At 53.2% G+C, this 27,409-nt stretch overlaps 1 protein-coding gene across 1 annotated transcript; it reads right to left on the minus strand.

Moving 5' to 3' along the window:
• Positions 1-397: 397 nt before the first annotated feature.
• HEPACAM2 (HEPACAM family member 2) lies at positions 398-26,782 on the minus strand. The gene is made up of 9 exons (XM_043978717.1): positions 26,701-26,782; positions 19,892-20,248; positions 19,020-19,304; positions 13,576-13,869; positions 4,354-4,473; positions 4,204-4,228; positions 4,074-4,111; positions 921-994; positions 398-514 (listed from the first exon to the last, which is right to left on the minus strand). Exons 1-9 carry the CDS (start codon positions 26,768-26,770, stop codon positions 398-400), a joined length of 1,380 nt encoding a protein of 459 aa, XP_043834652.1. The 5' UTR covers positions 26,771-26,782.
• Positions 26,783-27,409: the final 627 nt, after the last annotated feature.

The following is a 27,409-nucleotide window of genomic DNA, read 5'->3' on the forward strand; positions in this document are numbered from 1 at the left end:
ACCCACCATGATCAAACTCTCAAGTCTCTCAACACAGGATGAGACTAGCAGCCCACCCCCCTGACATTTCCAGGGATGGATTATTCAGCACATCTGAACATCAGAGCTACAGGAGTGTGTTTCCACAATATGTAGATGAATGTCTGGGGAGGACGGATGAGTCCGTCCTGTTCCAGGAAGTCCTTTTCTGAAGGATGGACACCAAGGTGTGGAGTCTGGGGGTGGGTTATGTGGCCTCCAGGACTGAGGTCCTGAATGCCCCAAAGTTGATCTTCTGGCGTCTCCCCCAATACCACGGCTGGGGTGTGCCTCCGACAAGACATGAACTCCTGGGGCACAAGATGGCTGTGGGCTATGGCTGCTTTTGCTGACAGGACCTCGGCTCCTGGACTCACACTTACTCTGGATGGCCTTGCTGCTCCTGCCCAGGTATATGCTGGATGACTTCATAAATTGTGCCGTGGACCTCCTGCCTAGGGCCCTGCTCAGAACCACAAATGGGACCGCTGGGCATCTAGAAGATAGACCAGTAAAGGAGGCATCAATTCAGTGCTTGGGGGGGCCAGGCACAGGTGCCATCCCACAGGCAGAGGGTCAGATAAGCAGCCTCCCACCAAGCCGGGACCACGCCCAGTATCTAACTGTGTCAGATGCCAGTAAGGGACGCCGGCTAGGCTGAGCTGCCCCTTTGAGCTCACAACAGTGGCATCTGGGAGCCACTGGGCATTCTGGGGGATGTGGGGAGCCCTGCCTGCAGGCTGCCCTTGGCCTCGGGGTCAAACACCTTTGCTGGAGCCCAGCTCCAGTCTCTGTTCATCGCCAGGTAGGAGCAAAGGCAGGGACATTCCGCTGCCCTTCCCCCACCCTTCCCCTGCCCTCCCAGCTCCTGCCCTCCCCTTCCCCCCCACACCCCCACGCACTCTGGGAGCAGTGGAAGGCTCCGGGAAGGCAACAAATTCATAGATCCCAAAGTCAGCCAGGGCATCTTCATGGCCTGAAAGAGAGTTCATTGAGTACCGATTAAGCACCTACTGTGCGCAGCATGCCCTGTCCTCATGGAGCTTCTACTCTGCTGGGGAAACACTGTGGACAGAAGTGAGTGATTGGGGGAAATGGGAGGAGGAGAGCTCTTACCATGGGGGATCAGGGAGTCAATCAATTAAAAAAACTTTTTAAAATTTTTTTGCGGGGCAGTGAGGGCTAAGTGACTTGCCCAGGGTCACACGGCTAGCAAGTGTCAAGTGTCTGAGTCCTGATTTGAACTCAGGTCCTCCTGAATCCAGGGCCAGTACTTTATCCACTGTGCCACCTAGCTGCCCCTAGGGAGTCAATAATTTTAAACACCTATGTGCGGGTGCAGTCCCTGGCTTTTGATAGGAGGCAGTGTGGAGGAGTGGTCAGTGTACTGGCCTTAGAATCAGGACCTGGGTTCAAATCCTATCACTGACATTGACCAACCGTGTGACTATTGGTAGTCTCCTTGTCCATAAAGTGGAGACAGTAATGGCACAGATGGCTTATCATGAGGATCGGCTGAGATCACATATGTCTTTTTTGTTTTGTTTTGTTTTGTTTTCAGGGCAATGAGGGTTAAGTGTCTTTCCCAGGGTCATATAGCTAGTTAAGTGTCGAGTGTCTGAGGCCAGATTTGAACTCAGGGAGTCCTGAATCCAGGACCGGTGCTTTATCCACTGCATCACCTAGCTGCCCCTGAGATCATGTATGTCAAGAACAATAGAAATGCAAGCTCTCATCTCCCTTATTGGGGGATACCACCTGCACATCTATAAATAATATATAATAAGTGCAAAGTGAATTTTTTTTTGAGGCATTGGCAACCATGACAGAGGGGTAGGAGAAGGGAGGAGCATGAGCATTCCAGGTGTGGGGGGTGCCCAGTGCAATGGCCGAGTGGTGGAAGATGGCACCTCCTATGTGAGGAACATCAAGTGACACATGTAGAAGAGTGATGAGGAATAAGGCTGACAGGGCAGATTGGGGTCCGAGGAGGGGTGATGGAGGGTGATGAATGAGGCTGCAAGGACTGAGCAAGAAGGGGCATCTGAGCTGAGCTTTGACAGAAAAGGAGGACTCTGTGAGGCAGAGGTGAAGAGCACGTGTATCCCATAGTGGGTGCACAGCATGTGCAAAGGTGTAGAGGTGGGAGTTCAGAGAGCAGGACATGATGGGAAAATCTGGAAAAAGACCTTGGAGGGAGACAGAGCTTCCAAAAGCTGACTACGGCATTTGTATTTGACCCCAAAGGGAACAGGAGCCACTGAAGCTTTTTGGACAGGGCTGCAGGAGAGGAGAGAGGAGAGGCAGGGAGGCCAGTTAGGAGGCTGTGTATCCAGGGGAGAGAAGATGGGGACCTAAAGATGCTGGTTGCCACATGGTGGATGGAGAGAAACTCCACAAGCTTTGGCCATGGATGGAGGGAAAACAGAATATTTGCCTAGGGAACTGAAAGGATGGGTCTGAACTTTGGAGAAAGCACAGATTGAAGGGGAAGCATATCTGAGATGCAAATGGGATTCTCAGGAACTATCTGGAAGGCAAGCGATGAGGGAGCTAGAGAGAGGTAAGGGCTGGATTTTCACATTATCGGGACCCATTGGGGAAGCAGTGATAGATGATGAGGTCACTAAGAGTCTCAAGAGAAGAGAAGAGGCCCAGGGCAGATCTGGGGAGATGGGTGTGACTCCACAGGTCAGACAGGTCAGAGAAGAACCAGGGGAGAGCAGGCACAGAAGTGGGTCAGAAGCCACAGGAGGGGAGCCCAGCCAGACACAAATGGAGTTCCACGTGTAATGGGGTGGTGGAGTCTGAAGGACCTGGGCAGGCAAGGGGAGCCTAGGGAGCCTCCTGGAAGGAAAAGGAAGGGAGGGCCCCACCAGGAAGAACCGAATGGGCCCAGGGGCGATAAGGGAGGGAAGGGCCCAGTGAGCTGTGGCCGCAGCTGGGGAGAAGCGGAAGGTCCAGTGGAGCTAAGACGATGTATTGGTTGTGAGCTGGGAGTCTAGGGATGGCGGGAGATGGTGGCAGGAACTCAGGGTTAGGGTTGGGTAAGACAAGCTGAGTGACAGGATGAGGGAGAGAGGGATGGAAGATGGGAGACCCTAGGGAGGGAGGCCAGAGCAGGGGAAGAGGCTGGGGTTTGCAGGGAGGACCACAGCTAGGGAGAGATTGAAGAACAGTCCAGAGAGGGGAAGTTTGGAGCCCCTAGTGGGCGTGGCTATGACGAGGGTGACACTGAAGGTCTGGCCATCGCTGTGGGTGCCGGGTGTGGAGTGGTGACAAGTCGGGAAACATTGATGAACTAGGGAGCTGCTGGGAGGATGTCACTGTTTGGGTGAAGGCAGAGGTCAAGGGGAGGGAGGGCCCAGGCAGGGACTGATTCCCTGGGAAAGGACGGAGAAGGACCTGGGGCAGGAGAGGAGGGGTACAGGGCTCCCCTCCTTCTCACTCCTCCATGTGCATTGACTCAGCCCATCAGACTGAGCTTCCCGAGGGGGAAGTTTCTTACTCTTTGTCTTTGTATGCCCAGCACACAGTGGGCACTTAATAAATATTGGTGAAATTGGAGGTAACAAAATCCGAAAGTGCTCGCACATGGGGAATCTCACGAGGTCGTGAGTGTCTGCTCAGCTGCAGATAGTGCAAAGAGCCCCTCAGAGCTGGGGGTGCAAAGAGGCCTGGCTCCCATACCTCCCACCTCCCTTGGATCCTCCCCATGGAACCAAAGACCAGCTAGGCTCTAGAAAGGGTCCTCATTCTGAGCAGAGATGGCCACCACCCCTCAGCTGGAGCCTCCTACCAAACAGGGGCCTCCATCCCCTCCTGAGGCCCAAAGTCACAGACAGAGCTAGACAGTCCCAGGGAATGCACGGAGCCTCCTCCAGGGCCTGACAGGGGAGGGAAGCTGCCAGCGACCCCCTTGCCCCTCTCCTCTGAGGCCAGGGCAATTGCCCAGTGCTCATGGGGGCCGGAAATCCTGCAGTAGCCCAAGGGAGGCCCTGCCCCCGGGGCCCAGAAAACCCCAACCATCTGCAGCATCTCATGGGGCTTGTCACCTGAAAAGGTTTGCGCTTTCCGGTAGTCAGATTCTGACCTGAAGAAGAGAAACAGACACGTGGATGATTTTGTGGAATGGGGACTATCTGTGCTTCAGAACAAGGATGGAGGGAGGGAGCAAGTCCTTACCTGCCTGCTAGCTTCTGGCGAATGGCTGGATGAGAGAGAGAGAGAGAGAGAGAGAGAGAGAGAGAGAGAGAGAGAGAGAGAGAGAACAGTGAGTCCCGTCTGCTGGGGCAAACAAAGCCAGGAACTGCCTCACAACAAAGTCCCACCTACTTTTGTAGGGTTGGCACTTCTTCCACAAGAAGAGACTGCTCATGGCTACGATGAGGAACACAGAGATGCCCGTGATGATGGCCAAGGACGACTTCCCTTTGCTGGTGACCCGCTCTAGTCCTGGGCAGAGAATGGACACAGACAGACTGTGAGCTCTTCTGCAGACGGAGTCCATCCGCTGAGGGCCATCAGAAGAAGCCGATGTGTCCCACACAGGCCACCACCAAGAGGACGTCGGTGAAACACAACAGGCCTCTGTGTCGGGGTGCCTCGGCTCCACATACCTATTCTTCGGTTCTGGGCCAGCTCCTTGACCACCACAGTGCAGTCCCAGAGATAAAAGCAAACAGATATGTGCTATGGGCTCTCCCAGCTCTCATTGGACAGACAATGGGCCGGCTTCATCCACTTGGTTTTTCTCATGTGCATGGTGAGGCCAACCTCTTTGGAGCGATGGGACAACTCATTTGGAGGCTCTGCAATGGTACAGGACTCAATACCCTCAAAATGATGTTGCCATCTCTAGGTGGCATAAAGCAGTGGGCTTATAGTTAGGGAGATCTGAGTCTGAATCTGGCCTCAAATACTTGCTGGCTGTGTGACCCTGGGCAAGTCACTTCACCTCTTCTGCCTCAGTTTCCATGTCTGTAAAGTGGGGATAAGAACAGCAGATCTTGCAGAGTTGCTGTAAGGATCAGCTGGCTTATTTACCCAGAGCCCTCCACATCCTCACAGCTAAGCCCACATAGACATTCACAGAGATTTTCCTGCATGAGTCACCAGCCTGAATATTTGCTAGGGTTGGGTGGGAGCCCTTTGCAGTGTGGAGGGGCACCCCTCTCACCAGGGTAAAGCCCAGGTCTGTCCTCTCCTCTCTTTTCCCTCTTCTTTCCTCTCCTCTCCCCATCCCTCCTCTCCTTCTGTTCTCCCCTCCTCTCTCCTGCCCTCCCCTCCCCTCCTCTTAACAACTCTGGCTGGAATGGATCAAAGGCAGTCAAATCTAGCCAGCTTATTTTACAGAGGAGGAAACTAAAGACCAAGGAGCCAGGGACTTGTCAAAGGTCACATAGCTCCCCCCGCCCAGGTCTTCTGACTCCAAATTCTGTGGCCTGAGGGTCCAAGGTGCCTGGGTCAGAGTAGAGGTTTCTAGAGGGTTCCTTGTCTTCTTGCTGCCCCTGCCCCAAGGGACCCCCCCCACCACCAATCAAACAGAGTTGCCTCTGTCAGTACAGCTACTTGGCAAGCCTCAGCAGGTCTGCTAGAAGATGGGTAGGCCTGGACTGGACTGGACTGGACAGGAAAGTCTGTCCTGTGGGCTCTAAAGGTTCATTCTCTTCTCCCTCCTTTGATTTCTCTTGCCTCCTCACTGAGTGTCTTCTTCTTTCTTGCCCCTGTGTTGTGGGCCAGGCTATCAGGGGATTTGGAGGGGCCCCAATAGCACCAGTAAGGGCTGTGCTGCCTTAGGGTTAAGATCGCCCCCAGGTTCTGTGATCTGGAACCCTGCCTCAGGAAACTCCTTCTCATCCTCCTTTAACCTTCTCATCCCTCAGCTTCTCCCTGTAGTCATCTTTCTGAATTATTGTTAACCTCCTTGGGACCTGCTTCCACCTGGGGGCACTGGGATGGCTCACTACAGGCTGCAGCTGCCACAGTGCTGACCCTCATGTTTGGAAGAGGTCCTGGGGAGGTGGAGCCAAGATGGCAGAGGGAAGTCAGGAAGCTTCCTGAGCTCTCCCAAGTTTCCCTCAGAAACAACATTAAATTAAGCCTCTCAATGGATTCTGGAGCTGCAAAACCTATGAAAAGATGGAGTGAAACAATCTTTTGGCTTGAGGTGACCTAAGTCTTCAGGAAAGGTCTGTCTCATCTGGGTAAAAGGGGAGCACAGCCCAGTGCAGAGGGTGTCTGGACAAGCCAGCGAAAGGTCTTGACCACAGCACAGATTACCAGCTAAGGGCCCTCGGTCCTGGCTCACCAAGATAGTGGCCCAGCAGGACAGTTGTGAGGCCCCCAGCCCCAACACAGAAGGCAATCTGCCAGCTGGGGCATCTGCTTCCCAACGGGCCCAATAGTCTGGGCCACTCCAGCACAGTGAACAAGCTACAAGTGTCTGAGGCTTCAGAGCAGAAAGTCAGTGACTGGGCTCCAGCAGAAGAAGCTTGGGACAGTGCATGCTGTACCCCAGGAGCAGAACTCAACTTTAAAAGGCACAAAAGAGGTCAAGATATGAATAAGAAACAGAAAAGAACCCTCATCGTGGAAAATCACTATGGCGACAGGATCCAAACATAAACTTGGAGGAGGAAAATGTCAAGAAATGAAACATGAAACCTTAAAGGGGAAGAGGAATTGGTATCAAAACCAAAAAGCCTTCTTGGAGGAACTCAAAAAGGATTTTGTAAACCTAATAAGAGAAGTAGAAGAAAAACTGGGAAAATAAATGAGTCATACAAGAGAGAGTCAATAGCTTGGGAAAAGAAGGACAAACATTGACTGAGGAAAACAACTCATTAAGAAATACAATGAGGGGCAGCTGGGTGGCGCTGCAGTGGATAAAGCACCGGCCCTGGATTCAGGAGGACCTGAGTTCAAATCTGGCCTCAGACACTTGACACTTACTAGCTGTGTGACCCTGGGCAAGTCACTTAACCCTCATTGCCCTGAAAAAAATACAGTTGGCCAAATGGAAAAGGAGGTGCAAAAGTTGACTAGGGAAAATAATTCTTTAAGAATGAGAACTGGAAAAAAATAATCAGAATTGGGCAGATGGAAGCTAACAACCTAATGAGACAACAGGAAGAAGTAGAGCAGAATCAAAAGAATATAAAAGTAGAAGAAAACATAAAATACCTCTTCAGAAAAACAACAGACCTGGAAAATAGATCCAGGAGGGACAATTTAAGAATAATTAGACTACCTGAGGACCATGATAAAAAAAAAAGAGCCTGGACAGCATATTTCATGATATCATCAAGGAGAACTGCCCCAATGTCTTAGAATGAGAGAAAAATATAAAGAATCCACTGATCACTCCTGAAAGAGACCCCAAAAGGAAAACTCCAAGGAGTATCATAGCCAAACTCCAGAATTTCCATGAAAAGGAGAAAATACTGCAAGAAGCCAGAAAGAAACAATTTAAATACCAAAGAACAACAATCAGGATCACACAGGACCTGGCAGCTTCAACATTAAAGGATCAGAGGGATTGGAATATGATATTGCAGAGGGCAAAGGAACTTGGATTACAAACAAGAATGTACTACCCTGCAAAATTAAGCATCATCAGGGGAAAAGATGGGCATTCAGTGAAATAGGGGACTTTCCTAATGAAAAGCCCAAAATTGAACAGAAAAGTTCAATCTACAAATACAAGACTCAAGAGAAGCACAAAAAGGTAAAAATGTTATTCAATAAGGTTTAAATGTTTATATCCCTACACAGGAAGAAAATATATGCAACTCTTGAGAACCGTATCTTTATTGGGACTGATAGGAGGAGTAGACATAGACACAGGGTGTGGGTATAAGTTGATTCTGATGTGATGATATTTAAAAAACTTAAGGGGTGACAAGGAATTCTACTGGGAGAAGAGGAAAGGGAAGGCAGAATGGGGTAAATCACATGGAGAGACAGAAAAGACTTTTTGCAATAGAGGGGAAGAAGGGAGGGGTGAGCATTGTTTCAATGTTACTCTCATCTGATTTGGCTCAGAGGGAATAACAGACACACTCAGTTGGTTTATATTACCCTACAGGGAAGTAAGAGGGGAAAGGGGAAAGAAAATGGTGGGCTGCTGATAGAAGGGAAGGTAAAACTAGGAGACAACTGGGAGAAAGCAAAGGGGAGGTGGGGCTGATAGAAGGGAGGGTAAAGTTAGGAGGCAAAAGGGGAAAGGTCAAAAGGGAGATGGGACTGATAGAAGGGAGAGTAGATTAAGGGAGGTGGTAGTCAGACGCAAAACACTGCTGAGAAGGGATATGGGAAAGGAAAGACAATATAAACAAGGCTGGAAAATAGGATGCAGGGAAATACACAGTAATCATAACTGTGAATGTGAATGGGATAAACTCTCTCATAAAACGCAAGTGGATAGCAGAGTGGATTAAAAAATAGAATTTTACAATATGTTGTTTACAAGAAAAACATTTGAAGCAGAGAGATACACACAGAGTAAAGGTAAAAGGCTGGAGCAGAATATATTACACTTCAGGTGAAGTAAAAAAAAAAAAGCAGGGGTAGCAATCCTTATCTTAGACAAAGCAAAAGCAAAAACAAACCTAATTAAAAGAGATAAGGAAACAACATCTTGCTAAAATGTACCATAGGCAATGAAAGAATATCGATATATGTACCAAGTAGTACAGCATCCAAATTCTTAGAAAAGAAGTTAAATACCCCCCCCCAAAAGAAAAGAAGTTAAATGAGCAACAGGAAGAAATAGACAGTGAAACTATATTAGTGGGGGACTTCAACTTCCCCCTCTCAGATAAATATAACCACAAAATTAAAAAAGAAGTTAAGGAGGTGAATAGAATTTTAGGAAAATCAAATATGACAGACCTCAGGAGAAAAGTGAAGGGGGATAGAAAGGAATATGCCTTTTTCTCAGCAGTACACGGGACCTACACAAAAACTGACCATGTATTAGGGCATAAAACACACAGTCAAGTGCAGAAAGCCAGAAATAGTAAATGCATCATTTTCAGATCATGATGAAATAAAAATTATGTGTAATAAGGGGCCATGGAAAGACAGACCAAAAATGAATTGGAAACTATATAATGTCATCCTACAGAATGAGTGGGTCAAATAACAAATCATAGGAAGAGGTTCTGGGGGTCTGTGGTACAGAGCGAGTCCCCACCATCTCCCTATGGGCTTTAGAATAAGCTGTGCCCTTCCCTCCTCACTCCGGGTGACTGGTCCTTTGTCCAAAGTCCCTAGTGCAAACACTCTCCATGCCTGACCTTTGTTAAACAAATACAATTAAATCGCCTATGCAAATATGGACAAGGGGAGTTTGGGAGCCCTGTATCTGAGGAAGCCATATGGTATGGTTGGCGTCTCAGCTCGCAGGGGAACTGGTTCACTCTCCAGGCTGTCAGTCAGTCAGTCAACAAGCATTGGTCACCTCCAGTCCAGTCAGCATGAACTCCAGCAGGTGGCAGCAGTGCTCACAGCTGGAGGACACAGCTGATCACACAGTGAGGACCAAAGGATGCTGCCCAGCAGCTCTTCCTGGACAACTTGGCTGGAGAAGCCCCTTGAAAAGGAAGCGATGACCCCTGGCCAAAGAACACACCTGTCTAGGGTCTCCTGGATGCTGCTCATTCTGTGCAGATTGGCACAGATCCAGAAGTACTCGAACTACTTTGTAGAGATTTGAGAACGGCAGACAAGTCCAAAGCAGGAACAAAAGAATATTTAAAAAGTTGGCCAAGGTGAATACCAGGGAAGAATAATTACTAAATCAATGGAAATGTCTTAATACGTTAAAGTCACACTCTGAAACCTATAGCAGCACAGACAACTCCAATTATCTTGGGGATGGAAATCAAACTTGGAGTGATCAGCTCACCAAAAGGATTTGCTCCCATCATGGCCAAGGCTGTGGCACTGGGCGGAGCACTTTACAAATATGACTTGATTCTTAGATGCTGTTATGTTTCCCACTTGACCAGATACGACTGTATCTAGTTCTGGGCGGGCCATTTCAGGAAGGCCTTCGATGAGCTGGAGTGTATGGAAGGAGAGCAACCAGAACAGTGGAAGGCCTGCAATGGAGAGTTGGTCCTAGAGAAGTCCAAATAGAATAGGGCTTCCCTGGGGGTGGTGGGGGCCTCCATTTGCTACTGGCTCCTGATTGGCCCAAGCACAGGGACATGGGACATGGTGGAGATTCCCCAATAAGACTGACAGTTATTTCTTTTTTCTTTTTTTTTGGGGGGGGGGAGGCAATTGGGGTTAAGTGACTTGCCCAAGGTCACACAGCTAGTAAGTGTTGTGTCTGAGGCAGGATCTGAACTCAGGTCCTCCTGAATCCAGGGCTGGTGCTCCATCCATTTCGCCATCTAGCTGCCTGACAATTATTTCTAATGTCTGTCCTGATTATCCACATGAGTAAAGCCAAATGGACAAAGAACACCTGTTGTCCCGACCACAAACTGCTATTCGATGGCCTGTGTATGGTGTCCCCGCAGTCCATTGAGCACAGATGCTGTGGGTGGACAGAGAACAGTCAGGGATGTCTGAACGGTGCTTGGGAGACTGGGCCAGGTAGTTCCAGATGCCACCTTTTTACCAACAATCCCTCAGTGAAGCTGGGTGGCTGCAGGCCACTCTGAATGGTGGGCGATCCTGAGGACGGGGAAGTGACTGGAAGGACTCTGTGTGAGCAATGGTGGCAAAGGCAGCTTAATTGCAGGGGGGAGGGGCAGCCTCCCCCAGGAAGACCAAAGGACAGCCCAGGGACCTCAAGGGAGGCCTCCTGCACCCGGGAAGGCCCTCTTCAGACTCGCAAAGGAGGAGGAGGAGGAGGGGGAGGCAGGATGGGGGAGGGTCCTGTCTGAGGAGATGCATGTAGCATCTCATAAAAGCAGGAGAAGCCCATGGGGAAGGTCTTCCCACAGGTCACCCTGCCCTCTGCAGATGCTCAACAAGACTAAGACAGCAAACTGAAACGATCCTTCCTGAAGCCTCTCCACTCACACCTGAAGGAGCTGCTCTCTCTCCCTACAATTCCAACACAAGCCCCTCCCCAAAGTCCCTGGGCCATGGCCAATCCACCTGGAGCAGACAAGGCTGGTGCTCAGAAGGGACAAGCGTCTCTGATAACTTTGCTTCATGCAAGTATCTCTCAGGGTTGCCTTGGACCGACTGGAAAGGGGGAGGAGTTTCAGGACCATGTGCACCTTCCTACTGGGGTTCACTGAACCTGACCCTGAGGCCCAGAGCCAGGGTCTAGTTAATCCAGTTTTGTCTACTGTCTGGAGACGCTACACACGCAAGTCTAAGGTAGCCAGGATAGAGCTTTCCAGAGCCCTGGGGGGCCTCTCTTCAAGCAGATGCTCAGATTAGAAGAATCTTAATGAATGAATTGATGAGTGGCAGCTAGGGGGTTCCGCTAGAGCACAGCCCCTGGAGTCAGGAAGACCTGACTTTAAATCTGTCCTCCGACCCCGATGAGCTGGAGGGCCCGTGCAAATCTCTTCACTGCCATCTGTCTCTGTTTCCTCATCTGTAAAGTGGGAGACATAACAGCATCTACCTCCCAGGATTGTTCTAAGAATCGAGTCATATTTGTAGAGTGCTCCGCCCAGTGCCTGGCACATAGTAGGTGCTTAGGAAATGTTTGCTTCCTTCCTTCCTTCCTAAGTACTGTTTCTGCAGGGCTTGGCCCCAAATGCAGAGTACAGAACTTTCCACAAATGAGGTCATATTTGTAAAGTGCTCCGCCCAGTGGTCTATAAATGCTCATTCCCCGTTCCTTCCCCCCCCCCCAACTGGCCCTTGAATACACGTTCCCAGGAAGGGCCCTGCTGATGCTCTGTTGTTGGTGGTGAAACCTCCCGCACCCACCTGCTGCGCTTGTTTACCGTCATCACAGATGGCTGATCTGGGCACAAGTCAAACAGGTTTGTTGGAGTTCACAAAAAGGCAACTGTCTGACGCGAAGGCTGCAGTCACCTGGGGTCCTTGCTAATGGGACCTTAATCAAATACTGGGAGCCTGGAGCGTCAGGAAAATACTTTGGCTAAATATTAATGGAGAATGGCTGAAAACAAGCCAACCTTTTCATCCAAAGGAAATAAAACCAGGCTAGAATTCACATCTGGGCTCTTTTACTACAAATGATGAAAAAAGCCCCTAACCCATTCAATGCAGAAAACAGAAGGTGTGAAGACAGCTGCAAAGCGTGGAGAAAGCCTCCCAGTGTGGTGGGCCCTTCAGGCACCTCTCTGTCCTGATGCTCAGACTGTCCCTTCGCCCTTGGACCTCAGAGCAGAGGCTTCATGCTCATTGGTCAGGCACCGCCTCCACCTCCACCACTCTGGGAGGTGGATAAAGGCACAGCACAATCTTCTTTTCTGCTCTTTAGGCCGCAGGCCTGACTCTCTCTGTCCTGGACTACTTCACACATTGAAAGCCAGCCCTCCCTCTCACTGGATGGACGACTGCCTCTAGCTCTGGGCGGGCCTTTTCAGGCTGGAGTGTATGGAAGGAGAGCGACCAGAACAGTGGAAGGCTCCTGCACTGGAGGGTTGGTCCTGGAGAGGTAGCAGTCTCAGGGGGCCCATGAGGAGGGTTTGAGGGACCCTTCCGTAGAGGGCAGATGAAACCTGTCCTGTTTGGCCCCAGGGAACAAAACCAGGAGTCATGGGTAGAAGCTTCAAAGATATAACTTTAGGCAGAAGGAAAACATCTCCCAACGGTTAAAAACCAACCAGTCATTTCCAACTTGGTGACCCCATTTGGGGTTTTCTTGGCAGATCCAGGAGTGATTTACCATTTCCTTCTCTAGCTCATTTTACGATGAGGAAATCGAGGTAGAGTTAAGTGACTCGCCCAGGGTCACACATGCCAGGCCCAGCACTCTGCACTGTGGCGCCAGGAGCAATGGGGGAAGGCTGTAGGGAGGCAGGGTTAGGTTTGATTTCAAGCTGAACTTCCTGCTAATTTACAGCGCTCTAAAGGAGGCGTGGCCATGCCTGGAGGTAGCCACAGGCTGCTTGGCCGATGCCAAGAAGGGCCAGCTTAAGCTTCGCTCCTCCGCGGAAAATGTTGGAACCAACTAATCTTTGTTCGTAGTAATACTTGATTATGTGAAGGAGCCCCCGGTGTGGGAACTGCCCCTCTCAGAAAGACTGCAGCCCATTTATGAGTTAACATGAAGTCCTGGGGAGTCTGCCCAGGACTTGCCTGGGCTACCCCGGCTATTCAATATCAGGGCTAGAATCTGAGCTCGTCTCTCTGGCTTCAAGCCCGGTCCTAGCCCAGACATAGGAAGCTGGAGACGGGCTGAGATGGACTAGCCAGGAGCACACTGTGAGGAGCCATGGGGAAGGAGGGGAGCTTCAGGTAAGGGGCGCCGGATCAGGAGTGAGGAGATCCCTGCCCCTCCACCTCCTCCAGCCCTCGGCTGAAGAGCGGGAGGTCAGAGTGGCGCCCACACTTGGCAGCGCCTCCAGACGTTTGCGCGTCCCTGGACCTAGGGGCTCTTACCTAGAGACGTGATGATGACGGTGAAGCGAGCCTCCCCTCGCCGCCCCGTGATGTTGTTGTAGGCACAGCACGTGTAATCCGCGCTCCGGCCCAGGCTCCCCGAAGCCACCTCCAGTCGCGGACCGTGCTCGATCACCTGGGTGGAATTGTCCTGCCGTTGCAGCCATGAGTAAACGTTGGGGGGGTTGGAGTCGGCGGAGCAGTCGAAGCGGACGGCCTCCCCGAGGTCCACAGTGAAGACCTCTCCCACCCTCAGACCTCGGTCTGAATTGACTGTGAGTCCGTAGGGTCCGTCTGCATCAGAGGGAGAGCGGAAAAGAGGCGGCGCCTCAGCTGGGCCCGGCCGGGGAGCCCCCGGGCAGCGGCTTGGGGGTCCGGCCGCCCAGCCGACTATGCCCGCCAGCGGACCCCTTCCCACCTGTCCCCTAGAGCAGTCAGCGGGGAGCCCGCGAGCTCAGCCTCCCGTCCCAGAAGATGGGCCTCCCTTCGAAGTCGGCCGAAGCCCAGGTCAGCTGGCCTTGAAGGCTGGGCGCAGCTGGCACACGACGCGGGGGCAGGGGCACCGGACCGTCCTCATGATCTGTTACTATTAATATCTCCTTCGTGAAGAATAATGCTCACTGGCATTTAAGTAACCCCTGCTACGGAGGTACGAGGCACGGTGCTAAGCATTTTACACATTTGATCTCATTTGATCCTCACAAAATCCCTGGTGTGTGTGCTATTACGACCCCCATTTTACAGTTGAGGAAACTAAGGCTAACGGGTTAAGTGACTTGCCCAGAGTCACACAGCTAATAAGCATCCAAGGCCAGATTTGACTTTAGGTCTTCTTGACACCAGGCCCAGCGCTCTAACCACTGAACCACCTAGTCAGCCGCCTCATGCTTACCATCCCATTCTCCCCCAAACAGGCAATAGCAACAAGATGGGTTTCTCCCAACATTACTTGTGAAAGAGCAGAATTTCATCCACAAAAGGTGGTCCCCATTTGCTCTGTGAGCTTAGGGCAGATTAGGGTGAGTGTCTGTGATGCTGAGAGAGAGAGAGAGAGAGAGAAAGAGAGAGAGAGAGAGAGAGAGAGAGGAGAGAGAAAAGAAGAGAGGGATAGAGGGAGGGAGAGAAGAAAGGATCCATCTGCATGTGATGCTTTTGGTTACCCTCTCCTCGAGGACACTCTGCCCTCCATTCGTTCCATCACACACACACCCCGACCCCTCTTCCCCCCTCCCTGCTTCCTCCCTTCCTGCCCGGCAGCTCCTTTTCAGTGTCCTTTGATGACTCATCATGACAGCATTTTCCAGCGCTGGACCCCCTTCAGGTCTTTGGCAGGTGCCTTCTGTCCCCCATCTGAGACTTATGAGAACAGTTACATTGAACAAGGCTGTCGCTGTTGGTTTTTCTTCCAGGGAATATTGTACACCATTTATTGGCAGCCTGGGAGATGATTTGTGGGAGGTCTGGACGGACTGATGGAATGGCCCCCCCACCCTCAACCCCTCCAGGACATCTTGCTCTGTAAGTTAGAGGTCGGCCTCTTAATGGTGGGCAGGGTGGGCAGCCTTGATGCTGGGTTAGCGGATTCTCAGAAGATTGAAGGAGACAGGAAAGTTGGCTCTTCTGGTGAAGGGAGTGATTGGGGGAGACTGATCAATATGACCAGTTCTCTAATCACTCTGATGAGAGGTTCAGGTGTGGAAGGGCACCTCCCATGAAGGTTAGTCCTTGTGAGAAGACATAGGGAAGGACTCCTGTGGCTCCCAGGGACTGAGGATTGTGTAAATGCCCCCATCCATGCTCTATAAAAGAGAGATTCTCTCTCTCCTTTTCCTCATTGTACTTCCAGAACAGTGCAACAGCGGAGCCTTATTCTAGGGTGGGAGGCGGGTGGAAAGAGGGCATTTCTCTCCCTTCCCCTGGCAGCTTTCAACAGGAGCACATGACAGTGTGTGATTGTATGGTGTTCGGGGCAGGGGATATCTAAGGATATTTCCTGAATCCCAGCTTCCTGGGGGCATTGGGGATTTTAATTTTTTAGGCAGGGCTATTTTGAAATCTCACCTTCTAGCCTAAGAAAAGAGATCACCAAAGAAGCACCAGCTCTGAGAATTGCTTCATGGGTGATCAAGTTCAGGAAATCCTGAGTTTGATCGATGGGTTGGAGGAAGGAAAACAAAATGATAAAAAACCAAAGTGAAAATTAAAAAAACCAAAACATTCTTGAATCCAAGCATTTGGGCCCTGGCCTCTGGGAGGATCAAGATTCCTCAACAGTATCCTCCCGGGAAGGAGAGGTGGGTGGCCAGAGGAGAGCTCAGCGGCCAATGAACCAGGTACAGCTGGGATGCTGGGAATCTGGCTTGAAGTCGAGGCCTTGTTCAGCGGCCCAAGCACATTGATCTTTGGGGGGTTAGGGAAGGTAGCAGGGCTTTGTGTGTCCATATTTGTTTGTGAGCATCTGCTGAGTGCTCAGCATCCCAGGCATCCCCACTACTCATGAGAAGGGCCTGAGCAGGAGGTGGGGAGGCCCTTGATGTGAGCTCAAGATAGGCTCTGTTTCAGAGATTTTCCTGGACTAACATTGCGGGATCAGGGCACAGAGCCAAAGAAAGAAATGGCCCCACTTGGCTCAGGCCCTCAGGAGGAAATCCAGGGGAGTCAGTGGAGTATCTTGGAGTGATGGATTTAAATATCAAGAATACTAATAATGTAAATTAAATATTTATATAGTGAGAGCCAGAGGTTTCTCCTCCCCCTTTTGGTCTGTCTTCTTCTTCTTCAGACACCTGGAGAACTGAACCCCCAACATCCACAAAATTAGGTTCCCCCCAGCACAGAGCTTCTCTGGGTCCAGTCTTCTGCATCATCCCTGCAGCTCCTAGAAGCTCATCATGATTTGGGAGTCCTGGGGATGAAGAATAAGCTAGGTCTTTCCTTCTGTTTCTTAAGTGAACAAGCTTTGGGTCTCAGAGGGGTCTCTTGCCCAGCTGCCTTTAATCTGTTTTTCTCCACACCTTCTCTCTGCTTGATGAGGCCCACAATTCTGAACTCCCCAGATCTTCTGCAAAAGTTTCCAGAGCCTTCATCTCCTCCGCCCTGGGGGTGCCTGTATTTGCCCTCTCCCCACAGGTTTGTTGTCCAAAGGGCAGACTCTCCAGCTCTGAGCTGAGGCAGCTGATTTTCACCAGTAGAACTTCTACTAAATGCTTGCTCCTTGGCCTCCATCTTCCAGAAAAGCTTGGGACACTTCTGTTAAAGGTGATGTTGGCACAGCCCCCCCCACCCCCTCCAGGGCCTTCTGATCCTTCCAAACTGTGCCCACCTGGAATGGGCACCTTGGGAATTTTGGCTCTGTCCGTGCCTGCCTGGAATGGGCGCCTTGGAAATTCTGGCTCTGTCTGTGCCCACCCTCTTGATCCTGGTCACCTTGCTTCCTGCATCCCCCTCCTGGAGGTCTCAGCTTTCCATTCGTGGGAGGGGGCCTGGTGGGAACAATGCAAGGCTGAGCCCAGCCCTGTGTCCCCAAGGCCCTGGCTGGATGCCAGCCCCTGTCCCGGACGTGGGCTTGGGCCTCCCAGAATCCCTGCCCTCAGGCTGCAGTGTTTCCATAGGGCAGATGTTGCTCCCTAATGCAGGGTGATTAAGACACTCCATGCCTGCCACCTGCTGCCAGCAGGGTGGTGGTGGCTCTGCCCACATAGCCACCAAGGTTAATGAGAACAGATGATTCATCCGCCTGGGGTCGTTGAGGAAGCAGACGTGTTTCTTGGACAAAGGACTCATTTCTCTGAGAGCCCTTCCCAGCTGGCCCAGGCTCCCCAGAGGGGCTGCCCTCTCCCTCCTGGCACTTTCATAATTGGAGGTAACTGCCTCTGGGAACAGAGGGAGGCCAAGATGGTCACGTGACTAAAAATGACAGTGAAAAGTAGCCCGTATGGAGCTACGTGGCAGCCCTCTGGCCTTGCAGGGGGGCCTGTGGAGGGCGGGGTCGAGGGCGGGTGGCCCCCAGTTGGGAGAGCCCTCCCCAATTTCACATCACCCCTGCCCAGTGAGCTCCTCAGGTCCTCCTGGGAATACTAGTGTTGTGTGTTCTGAGAAAATGGACACAACGTACTAGGGAGAAGGCCCGGGGAGGCCAATGTGAGGGTTGTCTCCCTGGCCGCCCCAGGGCCAGCTCCAAGGGAGGCCCGTGGTCTCCTCGTGGCACCGCAGACATTCCTGACACCAACCCCAGCCAGATACACCTCCAGGGGCCTCAAGGCTGCGTCCTAGGGACCATCCAGGAGGGTGATAAAGACAATATATGGACCACACCTGCTCCCCTGAATCCCACCTGGGACACTGACTGGCTCTGTGACCCCTTCTCTAAGCCTTTCCCCACAATAAAATGGGAGCACAGTGGACATATGAATTCTTGCCCCCCCCCATCATTGCCATCACTATTATTATAGTCGTCATTACCATCATTATCATCAATTATTATTTTCATGACAAGGCCTCATGACTCCAGGAGATGCTTCTAGAATTTGGACCGGCTTTCTCCCAGTTGGCCTGAGCCTAAGGTCAGCCTCTGGTGACATGGGGGAGAGAGAGGCAGCTGCTGAATTCTGAGTGGCCCTGTTGAGGTGGGGACCTCCTGGATAGCTGGTCAGGCCCCGGGCCTTCTTCCCTCTGCTTGTCCTCTCTCCTCCCCACTTAGCTGGATCCTGCCCACTCTGGGAAGTTCATCCTGAGTATCTCGGTCTAGGAGGGTCCTCCTCTCTCTGCAATAGCTACTGGGTGGGGGGGGGGAGGTATCTGCCTGTCTCCAGGCCACCCTCATTCAGCCTCCAAAGTGATTTTCCAAAAGCATATTCATCCCTTGCTCAGCTTGAACTGCTGTGGCTCACTGTGGCCCCCAGGATCAAATATAAGCCCTCTAAAGACCTTTGCAGCCCCCCCCCCCCCCGTTGTACTGTTCCCATTGCTCCAGCCAAGCAGGCCTGCCTCGTTCCCAGTTCTTGGCTTGGTACCTTTGTCCCTGGCACACTCCCCCCTGGCACCTGTGTCTAGAGCACAACACTCTGAAAAGCCACGGCCCATCAGAAAGATGCAGACCACTATGCTGTCAGGGGAGGGAGGTCCTAACTTGGGCCTTTAAGTCCGTCTTCCTGGAGGAGGGGCCCTTGGTGTGTAGCACCAATGACTGAACAGGAATCTAATGGGTCCCTCCAGGCCCATTACCATTGTTCATGGAGGCCAGAAGTGGGACCACCTTGCTCAGAGGGTCATGGGACCCTGGTTCCAGAGCTCAGAGGCCATCGATCCAACCTGCCATATTACAGAAGAGGAAACCAGAGGGGATGAGCCTCAGGCCCACTGGGTGGGAAGGGGCCGAAGGAAGCCCAAGGCCTGGCCTTCCCCTGGAGCCTCCTTTAGAGGCACAGAGGAGGGAAAACACTTACAGTAGATGGTGGGCACCAGCGCCTCACTTTGCATCTCGCTGACAGCGTTCCTCACCAGGCATCGGAATTCCCCCACGTCGGCTCTCATCACAGGGGTGATGTGGAGGACGCTGTGGCTGAGGGAGAAGCTGTGGGTCGGGCTGGCCTGCACTGGCCTCTCGTCTTTCAGCCACCGGTACAGGACCCGAGTTCCCTTGGCCACCACGCACGTCAGCGTCAAGTTGCCCACGTTCTCCACGGCTCCGGAGGAAGGCTGGGTGTGCACGGTGGGTTTGGTTACAGGATCTGCAGGGGCCCAGACAGCAAGTGAGTTCTCCAGGAATTTACCACTGCTTCCTTACCCATTGCTCCGTGTAGACCTGAGGGGTGAGGGCTTTGCTGCGGGCCTCTGATGAGACTGCCTTCAAAGGGAAACTTTCACCTGGGGAATTGACTTTTGGACACAGGATTTCTGACCAGCTGGGTCACCCTAGCCAACTCCCACAATCCTTGCCTCTGACGGCTTCTCAGATGTGGCTGCAGAACTTGCTAGCAGGGCCATCCTGTGCAAGTCACTTCACATCCCTGCCTCAGTTTCTTCATCTGTAAATAAGGAAAAATAATAGTACCTACCTATCAGGGTCGTTTAGAGGATCAAATGAGACTGTGTTCAGCACAGTCCCCTGCAGGTGCTATAGAAACATGAACTATTCTCATTCTTTATGTTAACCTAACCCTGAAGAGCCAGGAATCTGGGGAACCCTTCCCTTATCGAGGGCTGGGGCTGGGGCTGGGGCCTTGGATGAGGCAGTGAGCCCGGGTGGAGCCACGTGCTCAGAGCCTGTGACTTGAGGTGTTAGAGCAGGGACCAGCGGCCGCAGCAAGGTGCTCACCGTCCACAGTGACCAGCATCTTCTGATGAGCAGACACGGTTCTGTTCCCTTGCACGTTCACGTTGACCTTGACGATGTAAGTCCCCTCGTCACTGAAACGGAGCGGCTCGATCCGCAGGGACGCATCGGGCGGCACCATCGTGAACTTGTGCTGATACTCGAGATCCGGAACCACGGATGTGTTCACGGAGCCCAGCAGGTATTTGGGAGTGGCCGGAGGCCTCTGGAACATCCATATAATCTGGACGTCTGAGGCCGGGGTCTGGAAGCTGTAGACCACCGGCAGGTAGAGCGCTTGACCCTGGATGCCGTGGACGGTGGCCGAGGGCACGGTCACTGTCAGCCCAGAACAGGTGCCTGGGGAGGAAGAGAAAACAGGCAGCCACGCGGAGGGCCCGGTCAGCTGCGGGGATCCCCCAAAGCAGATGCCGCCGCAGCCTGCTGCTTTCAAAGGGTGATGAGGACGAGAGCCAGCCTCCCTCCAGGCAGGGACCCTTGGGAGGACCACCCTGCCAGGTTACATTCCCGAGGGGCTGAAGGGGACAGGTGCTTACAGCCTGTTGAAGGACCGATGGGGGCCACGTGGCTTATAGGGGCCGTGTGGCTTGGGGCTTCCCGGTCCGGGAGCCCCCGCTACAAGGGCCGTCTGTGGTCAAGGGGCAAAGCAACCGGGGCTCTGAGCAGTCACCACAGCAGTCACCCGCCTGATCGGCTTTTTCCTGGCCTGTGACACCTTGCTCCTTTCTTAGACTGGGGGGTGGGGGTGGGAATTAGCCCTCCCTCCTGGCCGCTCTGACATTTCCCAACTCCATCCATTTCCTTTTTTTTCTTTAACGAGCATTGGTCAGTGCCCAAGGAAAGCCCCTCTCCTCCCCCAGGTCCTGGCACCAATCTCATGGAAGTCTGGGGAAACCAGAAAAAGCCTTCATTGCCCTCAAAGGAAAGGGCGAAGCGAGGATCCACAAGAATCCACTTTAAGAATGGCATGATCTCCATGGAAGCAGCACTATCGCCTCCCTCCCCTCTCCTTTTCTGGATGATGTTAAAGGGCTTCTTTGGGCAGAGCAAGAAGCTCCCAGCAACAAGGCACTAGAGGTGTTTGGAATGACTATTAAAAGAAAACAAATTTGCATCCCACCTACTTAAGACCTCTCATCACCTTCACAATCCCAGCTTTTAAATCCTGAGTCAAGCACCCCCACCCCCAATAAATGAATTAAACAAAGCCACTTCAACCTCCTCTCTCTGTCTCTGTAATCATGTCACACTCTTTGACAAAACAACAACAACCACAGTCCATTCAGAAGCCTTTGTTTGGATGGACAATGGAGGACTTAGATTCATGATTCACTGTGTGGAGGCCAGAGTGGAGCCTCTGACCCAGACCCAGAGTACTTGTGATGGGGGGGGGGGCAATGGACTTGATTTGCACCCTGTTGGGGGCTCCTTCTACATCCTGCCTGCAAGGCCTGGGCAGACAGTAGTGCCACCAGACAAGGGGATGTTGGCATTTAGAGTCTTCCAGATGTCACCAGTAAGGACCTTCATGAGGTGAGAGCCAGACAGAGGATGGCATGGGGGAGAGCAGAAGCTTCCTAGGTGGCACACTGCAGCTGGATGAGAAGCCCTGAAGAACTCAGCCACCCTCACACCATTTGACGGTTTGGGAGAAGCCCAGTGACTGGCTGGAGGGGCGCCTCGGGAAGATCACTTGCTCTGCTCTATGACAGATTTTCAGAGCCCCAAAGTGTGGCTTTTTGGCCAAAGGCCTTTTCTGTTGGTTTGTGTCCTAGGGGTTTGAGCACAGTGTTGGTGGCCTCCTAGGACCCACCCTTCGGAGAGACAAGGGAGAGGATGTTGGGTTGGCTGTCATGCTTCTCCACTCCCCCTCCTCCCCAGTTGGTCAAACCTCTCACCACTTACTTGGGGAGAAGGTATCATGGTCCTTTTTGGGGAATGTTTCTTACTGGTCGTTCCTGCTATGCCACCTTAGTAAATACCCGTTACAAAAAACTACTTAGTCAGTCAACAAACATTTGTCAAGAGCTCCCATATGCCAGGCCCTGTGCCAAGTGCTGGGGATACAAAGAGAGGCAAAAGACCGCCCCTGTCCTCAAGGAGCTTGCACTGCAGTGGGGAGACAACAAGCCAACACATCTGGAATGAAGGGGGCTCAGGAAGGCTTCCTGGAGAAGGCGCCTGTGGGAGAAGATGCCCAGAGCAGGGACATGGAGGGTCTTGTTCATGGAACAGCCCGGAGCCCAGGACCAAGAGGACTGGAAAGGAAGGAGGGGCGAGGTCATGAGGGCTTTTAGTGCCAAGGAAAGTGTTTTGTGTGTGGTTCTGGAGGCACCAGGGAGCTGTCCAAGCCTCCCAGCTGACTGACTCTCAATGGATCACTTTGGAAGGAAGCCACCTGGCCTCACAGAGTGACCCCTGACCCCTCAGGGGCAATCCTAGACCTCCGAGGAGAAAAGAGTGGCCAGGACTCCTCTGAGGGAGTGGGAGATGACGCGGACCGCAGCCCTCTTAGCCCTGAGACTTAGTTGGGACCACCATGATTTCTGAGGTAGAAGGAAGAATCCAGTCCTTGAAAGGGATACAGATGTTCTTTGAGAAGGACTGAGAGGAAGGAGTGGGGACCTCAGATGCTGAGCAGAGGCAGAGGTAAGGGCAGGGGAAGGAGCAGGGGCAGTGGCAGGGGCAGGGGCAGGAGCAGGGGCAGGGGCAGGAGCAGGGGCAGTGGCAGGGGCAGGGGCAGTGGCAGGGGCAGTGGCAGGGGCAGAGGCAGAGGCAGGAGCAGGGGCAGGGGCAGGGGCAGTGGCAGGGGCAGTGGCAGGGGCAGAGGCAGGAGCAGGAGCAGGGGCAGAGGCAGGAGCAGGGGCAGGGGCAGAGGCAGGAGCAGGGGCAGTGGCAGGGGCAGGGGTAGGCAGGAGCAGGGGAAGTAGCAGGAGCAGGGGCAGGGGCAAGGGCAGCAGAAATTCTCTTAGGCACTGACCAGAACTCCCAGAGCCAGGAAGCTCAGCTTTTGCATCAGGGATTGTATCTGATAACATTGAATTTGATTATGGGTTTTTGCCAAAGCATAAGAAAACCAATAGGTGACCCTTTAAAATGGTGTTTCCCAGCAATAAATTAGGAGCCTGCAGGATGGATTTCACTGGGAATAAATAATTCCCAGCACTCCGCTCAGCCACTGCTACCTGTGGCTTGGTGTTTCTGTTTGCATTTTCTCTATCTGGAGGTACCAAGACCCAGGAGGGAAGCCCAGAGACAGCTTGGAAGATCAGTCCGAGGATCCTCGATCAGGCAGCTGCAACTTGGGATCTGCCCTCATCTAATTTATAGAAGTGACAGAGACAGGGGCTGAGGCCCCCAGGTGTCCTTGTGGGCTGTGCAGGTTCTGAATCAGTGTGAGACCAGTGCAGACTGGCCTTCCCGCGCTGTCAGCGTGTCCCAGCATGAGGGGAGAGCCGCGCTTGGGGTCCTGTTAACTATGGGCTCCCGGCTGTGTGTGGAGGCATGGCTAACCTAACCATCACCCTCTTTGCCTGGCTTACTCTTCCAAGACCGAGCCAGGCAGCCCGTGGCTCCAGCTCCTTCGGATCGTTGCCAGGACAGGGCGGTGGGCAGTGGGCCCTCCCTCCTCTGGAGTTGTGGTGCCTAGTCAGAGCCGAGCGCGGGTTGAGGCAGGACCCAAGTCCTCCTCAGCCCTCCGGTTGTTTTCCAGCAAACAAAGAGCTCTGTATTAAATATAAACACGCTGTGGGCCCCCCTCATCTCCTGCACCTCCCAAAGTGACCTCCGGGCACCTGGGACTCCAAATTCGAAGCCCTGCCTTCCCCAGCTGTTGACAGAAAACAGACTCGGGGAGGGGGGTGGGGACAACGACTAGCGAAGCAAATGGAGACCCCGGAGCTGCACAGGTGGGGACTTTCCGCCTCCCCCCAGTCCCGAGTCCCTCCTTTCTCTTTGAAAGAAAAAGCAGCTGGAGCCCAAGTCCCCACCTGCCAGACTCCCACCCCTCTCCTGTGAGGATGTGGGTGGGTGGGGTCGAGAGGGGTGCACTGTATAAGAAGCACACTGACTTCCCCTCACCCCTCCTCGTTACTGGCCCCACCCCCTTCCCTCACCCCCCATCATGCACGCCCCTCACTGCCCCTTACTGGCCCCCACCCCTCTCATGCACATCCTTCATTGCCCCTCACAACCCCACTTTATCCTCCACCCCACATCTCGGGAGCTGCCCCATGGGCAGGCCAGCCGGGGCCCTGGAGCCACTATCGGTGACTGGGCAGGGGCATCTGGAGCCACTAAAGCCAATTCCAGTGACAGCTGCTCATCAGCAGAGCCTTTGAACTCACCCCATCAGACTAGGTCCCCTTAGGCCCTGTTCCTGGAAGAGGGGCTCACAGAGGCTCAAAGATCCTGATCTTGGGAGGAAGAAGCAAACAGAGCCTGTGGGTCAGAACTGTCCTTTTAGTGGGGGACTCCTGCCTGCCCCCCAACAAGTATGGTGTCTTCATGTATACAGTAGGCACTTAATGAATGCTTGTTGATGGATTGCTCGAATGAAATGGGGTATCCCAGGCTGTGACATGAAGAGGTCTCCAGGCAGAGCCAGGTCCTGGTGCAGGATTTTTATGCCTCCAGGAAAGCAAATTCTGTGGCCACTTTTCTGGCCAGCAAATGGATAAAGCAGGAAATGGGGCCAGGGTCTATCCCCTGACTTCTCCAAGTTCAGGACTTTCCAGGATGGCCCATATGTGGTAGAGGATACTGCAGCATTTTATCCAAAGCACTTAATAAATGCCTGTCCCTGCCTCTCCCCACTGCCAACTGAGGGACAGGTACCGGGCTCAGGGCTGGACCGGGGTGGGCAGCAGAGCCAAGCCTGGCTGACATGCTGGGGGTCCCACCTCTCCTGAAGCTTCCAAAGTGGGGAGGAGAGACGTAGCACAGACATCAAATCAGAATCCGGTTATGATGATACCCAAGAGGCACCTAAAGTGCTTTGGGACCATGTAGGGCAGAAGTAGCTTCTAGCTAAGGATATCTGGTTAGGCTTCCAGGAGGAGGCGACTCCTACTGCAGCCAAGGTCTAGTCATACATGAGCAGGTCATCAATGTCCAACCCCGGCCCCCTTTTCCTGCTGCTGTTAAGGGCACCTCCACCCTCCCGGTGCTGCAGGCTCACAACCTGGGAGTCATTAATGGGATGAGTCTGTCATCCCATTTCCAGTATGGTGGCAAGGTCTCTGTAGCATCTTCTATATGTGGTCTCACTCTCAGGGTGATCCCTTCTCTCCTCGAACATGGCTACCCCCGATGCAGACCTTCACACCTGGACTATGGCAATGGCTGCTGGGGTGCTGCCTGCCTCCAGTCTCTCCCTATTCCAGTCCATCTTCTATCCAGTCACCAATTTGATTTCCCAAAGCACAGGCCTGACCACATTACCCCCTGTGCCTGCCCCACCCCACTTGCTAATCTCCAGTGGATTCTGGTGGCCTCCAGGATCAAATCCAGAATGCTCTGCCTGGCATTCAAAGCCCTTCATCATAATCCTCTCCAGTCTTCTTATGCCTCACTCCCCAGTAGGTGAGTGACCCTGGCTCCTGGCCCTCCTGCGAACAAGACCCTCCATTTCTGGGCAGTTCCTGCCAAGCCCCATCTGCTGATCACTGGGACTTCCTCCAAGTCCTAGCTCGAAGCCCAGCTCCTCCAGAGAGCCCGTGGGCACCACCCTTGCCTCAAGTGCCTCCCTCTGTTAATGACGTCCTACTTACCCTCAGTTTGCCTCCATTGCTGGGCCTGTCACCCCCCCCCCCCATTGCTTGGTGAGCTCTCTGAGGGCAGGAACTGGGACTTTTGCCCTTCTTTGTAACCCCATTTCTTAGTGCAGTGCCTGGCAGTGCTTGGCCCATAGCAGACACTCAGTCAATGCCTGTTGACTGACCTAGACTACAGGAGGGTAGCAGACACTGCAATTTGGCTCCTCTGAGGGGCCCCTGGTCCAGAACCAGGGAAGCGTGGACACCCCCTGCCTCTGAACTGCCCCCCCCAAGTCCTAGTCCTCTCACTCTAGACTAGAGTTTTCTATCCTTCTTTCTGTCTGGGCCCAGAGCAGGATTACCAAGTGGGGAGACTTGGGGACCCTGGGATGCCCCTGGACTGGGCAGGCTCTTTTGCTCTTTGAAGAGCCCCAGAGGCTTGGCACTCAAAGAGGGGCGGCCCCTTCAGACCTTGAATAAGCTTGGCCAGTGGCCACCAATATCCTGCCCCCTGGGAGGGGGCCTGTTTGTCTAAGAATGAAATTGGGACTCCCCTAGGAGCGAGTGTGTCAGTGCTCATCCCAGAACCCTTGGAAGCCTGCCCAGAGCATGGTGTCCCAGGTGGGCAGGGGTGACTGCTTTGTCTAGCTCATGTCCAGATAGGGCCCTGGGGGGACTGAGGACAGGGAGGTGCAAGAAGATGCCAGGCAGTGGGCAGGAAATGGGGCTGCTGGAAGCCATGGGCTGTCATGGCAGAGGGGCTCCTGGGCTTTACATCCTAGGGGGCTATCCCCCCCCAACTCTTCCCACCACAGACCCCACATCCAGGGAGGGAGGACTCTTCATTCCTGGCACCTCCAGACCCAGGACCACCTGCCTGAAGTGCCTGCCGGCTCCTGGCTACCACTGTGGTCTCACTCCCAGACTGACCCTGGGCTCCAGCCCATACCATTGACTGGGGGGTGGGCCAGGCTCCCAAGACTCCTGGGGCCCTACCTCAAGCAATCCAGGAGCAGTCAGTGGTGGGGGGCTTACCTAGAAGCAGGCAGTAGAGCTGGCTGTACAGGACACCCCTCCAGTGCCTGGGGTGGTTGGTGGGCTCCATGCCAGCCTCAGGGCCGAGGAGGCAGGGCCCTGCTCCCGAGGGCCCTTCAGTCTGGCTGACAGCTGCGGATTGATTTGCTAGGGAAATGAGCACTGAGATAACCAGCCTCTTCCCTCTGTGATTTGAATATGGCCCGTGTGTGTGTGTGTGTGTGTGTGTGTGTGTGTGTGTGTGTACACAAAGGACACGGGACGGCGCTGAACACCTGTCAGGTGGGAGGGTGCCTGAGCCACAAGGCAGGGCCACTGACTTCCCCAGTCCCAGGGTTGCCAGGGTCTGTAGCCCAGCCTTGGGGGTTGGAGAAGCAGCTTTTTTCATGGGATCATTTCATGCTTGGAGGTAGAAAGGGGACATCACAGTGGGCAGCACAGTGGGCAGTGCAGTGGGCCACAGGCTGAATGTGCAGGGGGTGTGCAGCACTGCTCTGGGCTCTCTTCCTGCCTCTACCCTCATTCCTGTGTGGCCTGGCCCTGGGCCTCAGTTTCTTCCTCTCAGGCCCCGCCCAGCTCCTAAGACCCCAATGCCCACCACAAACAAAAGCTCACAGTAGATACTAACCTGGTGTTCTGAGTGTGTTTGTTGAGGCAGCGCCATGGATTCTGAGGAGGGGATGAGTCTGCCCTGGATGGCTGAGATCCT

The sequence above is a fragment of the Dromiciops gliroides genome, chromosome 1, assembly GCF_019393635.1.
Source record: "Dromiciops gliroides isolate mDroGli1 chromosome 1, mDroGli1.pri, whole genome shotgun sequence".
Lineage (NCBI taxonomy): Eukaryota > Metazoa > Chordata > Mammalia > Microbiotheria > Microbiotheriidae > Dromiciops > Dromiciops gliroides.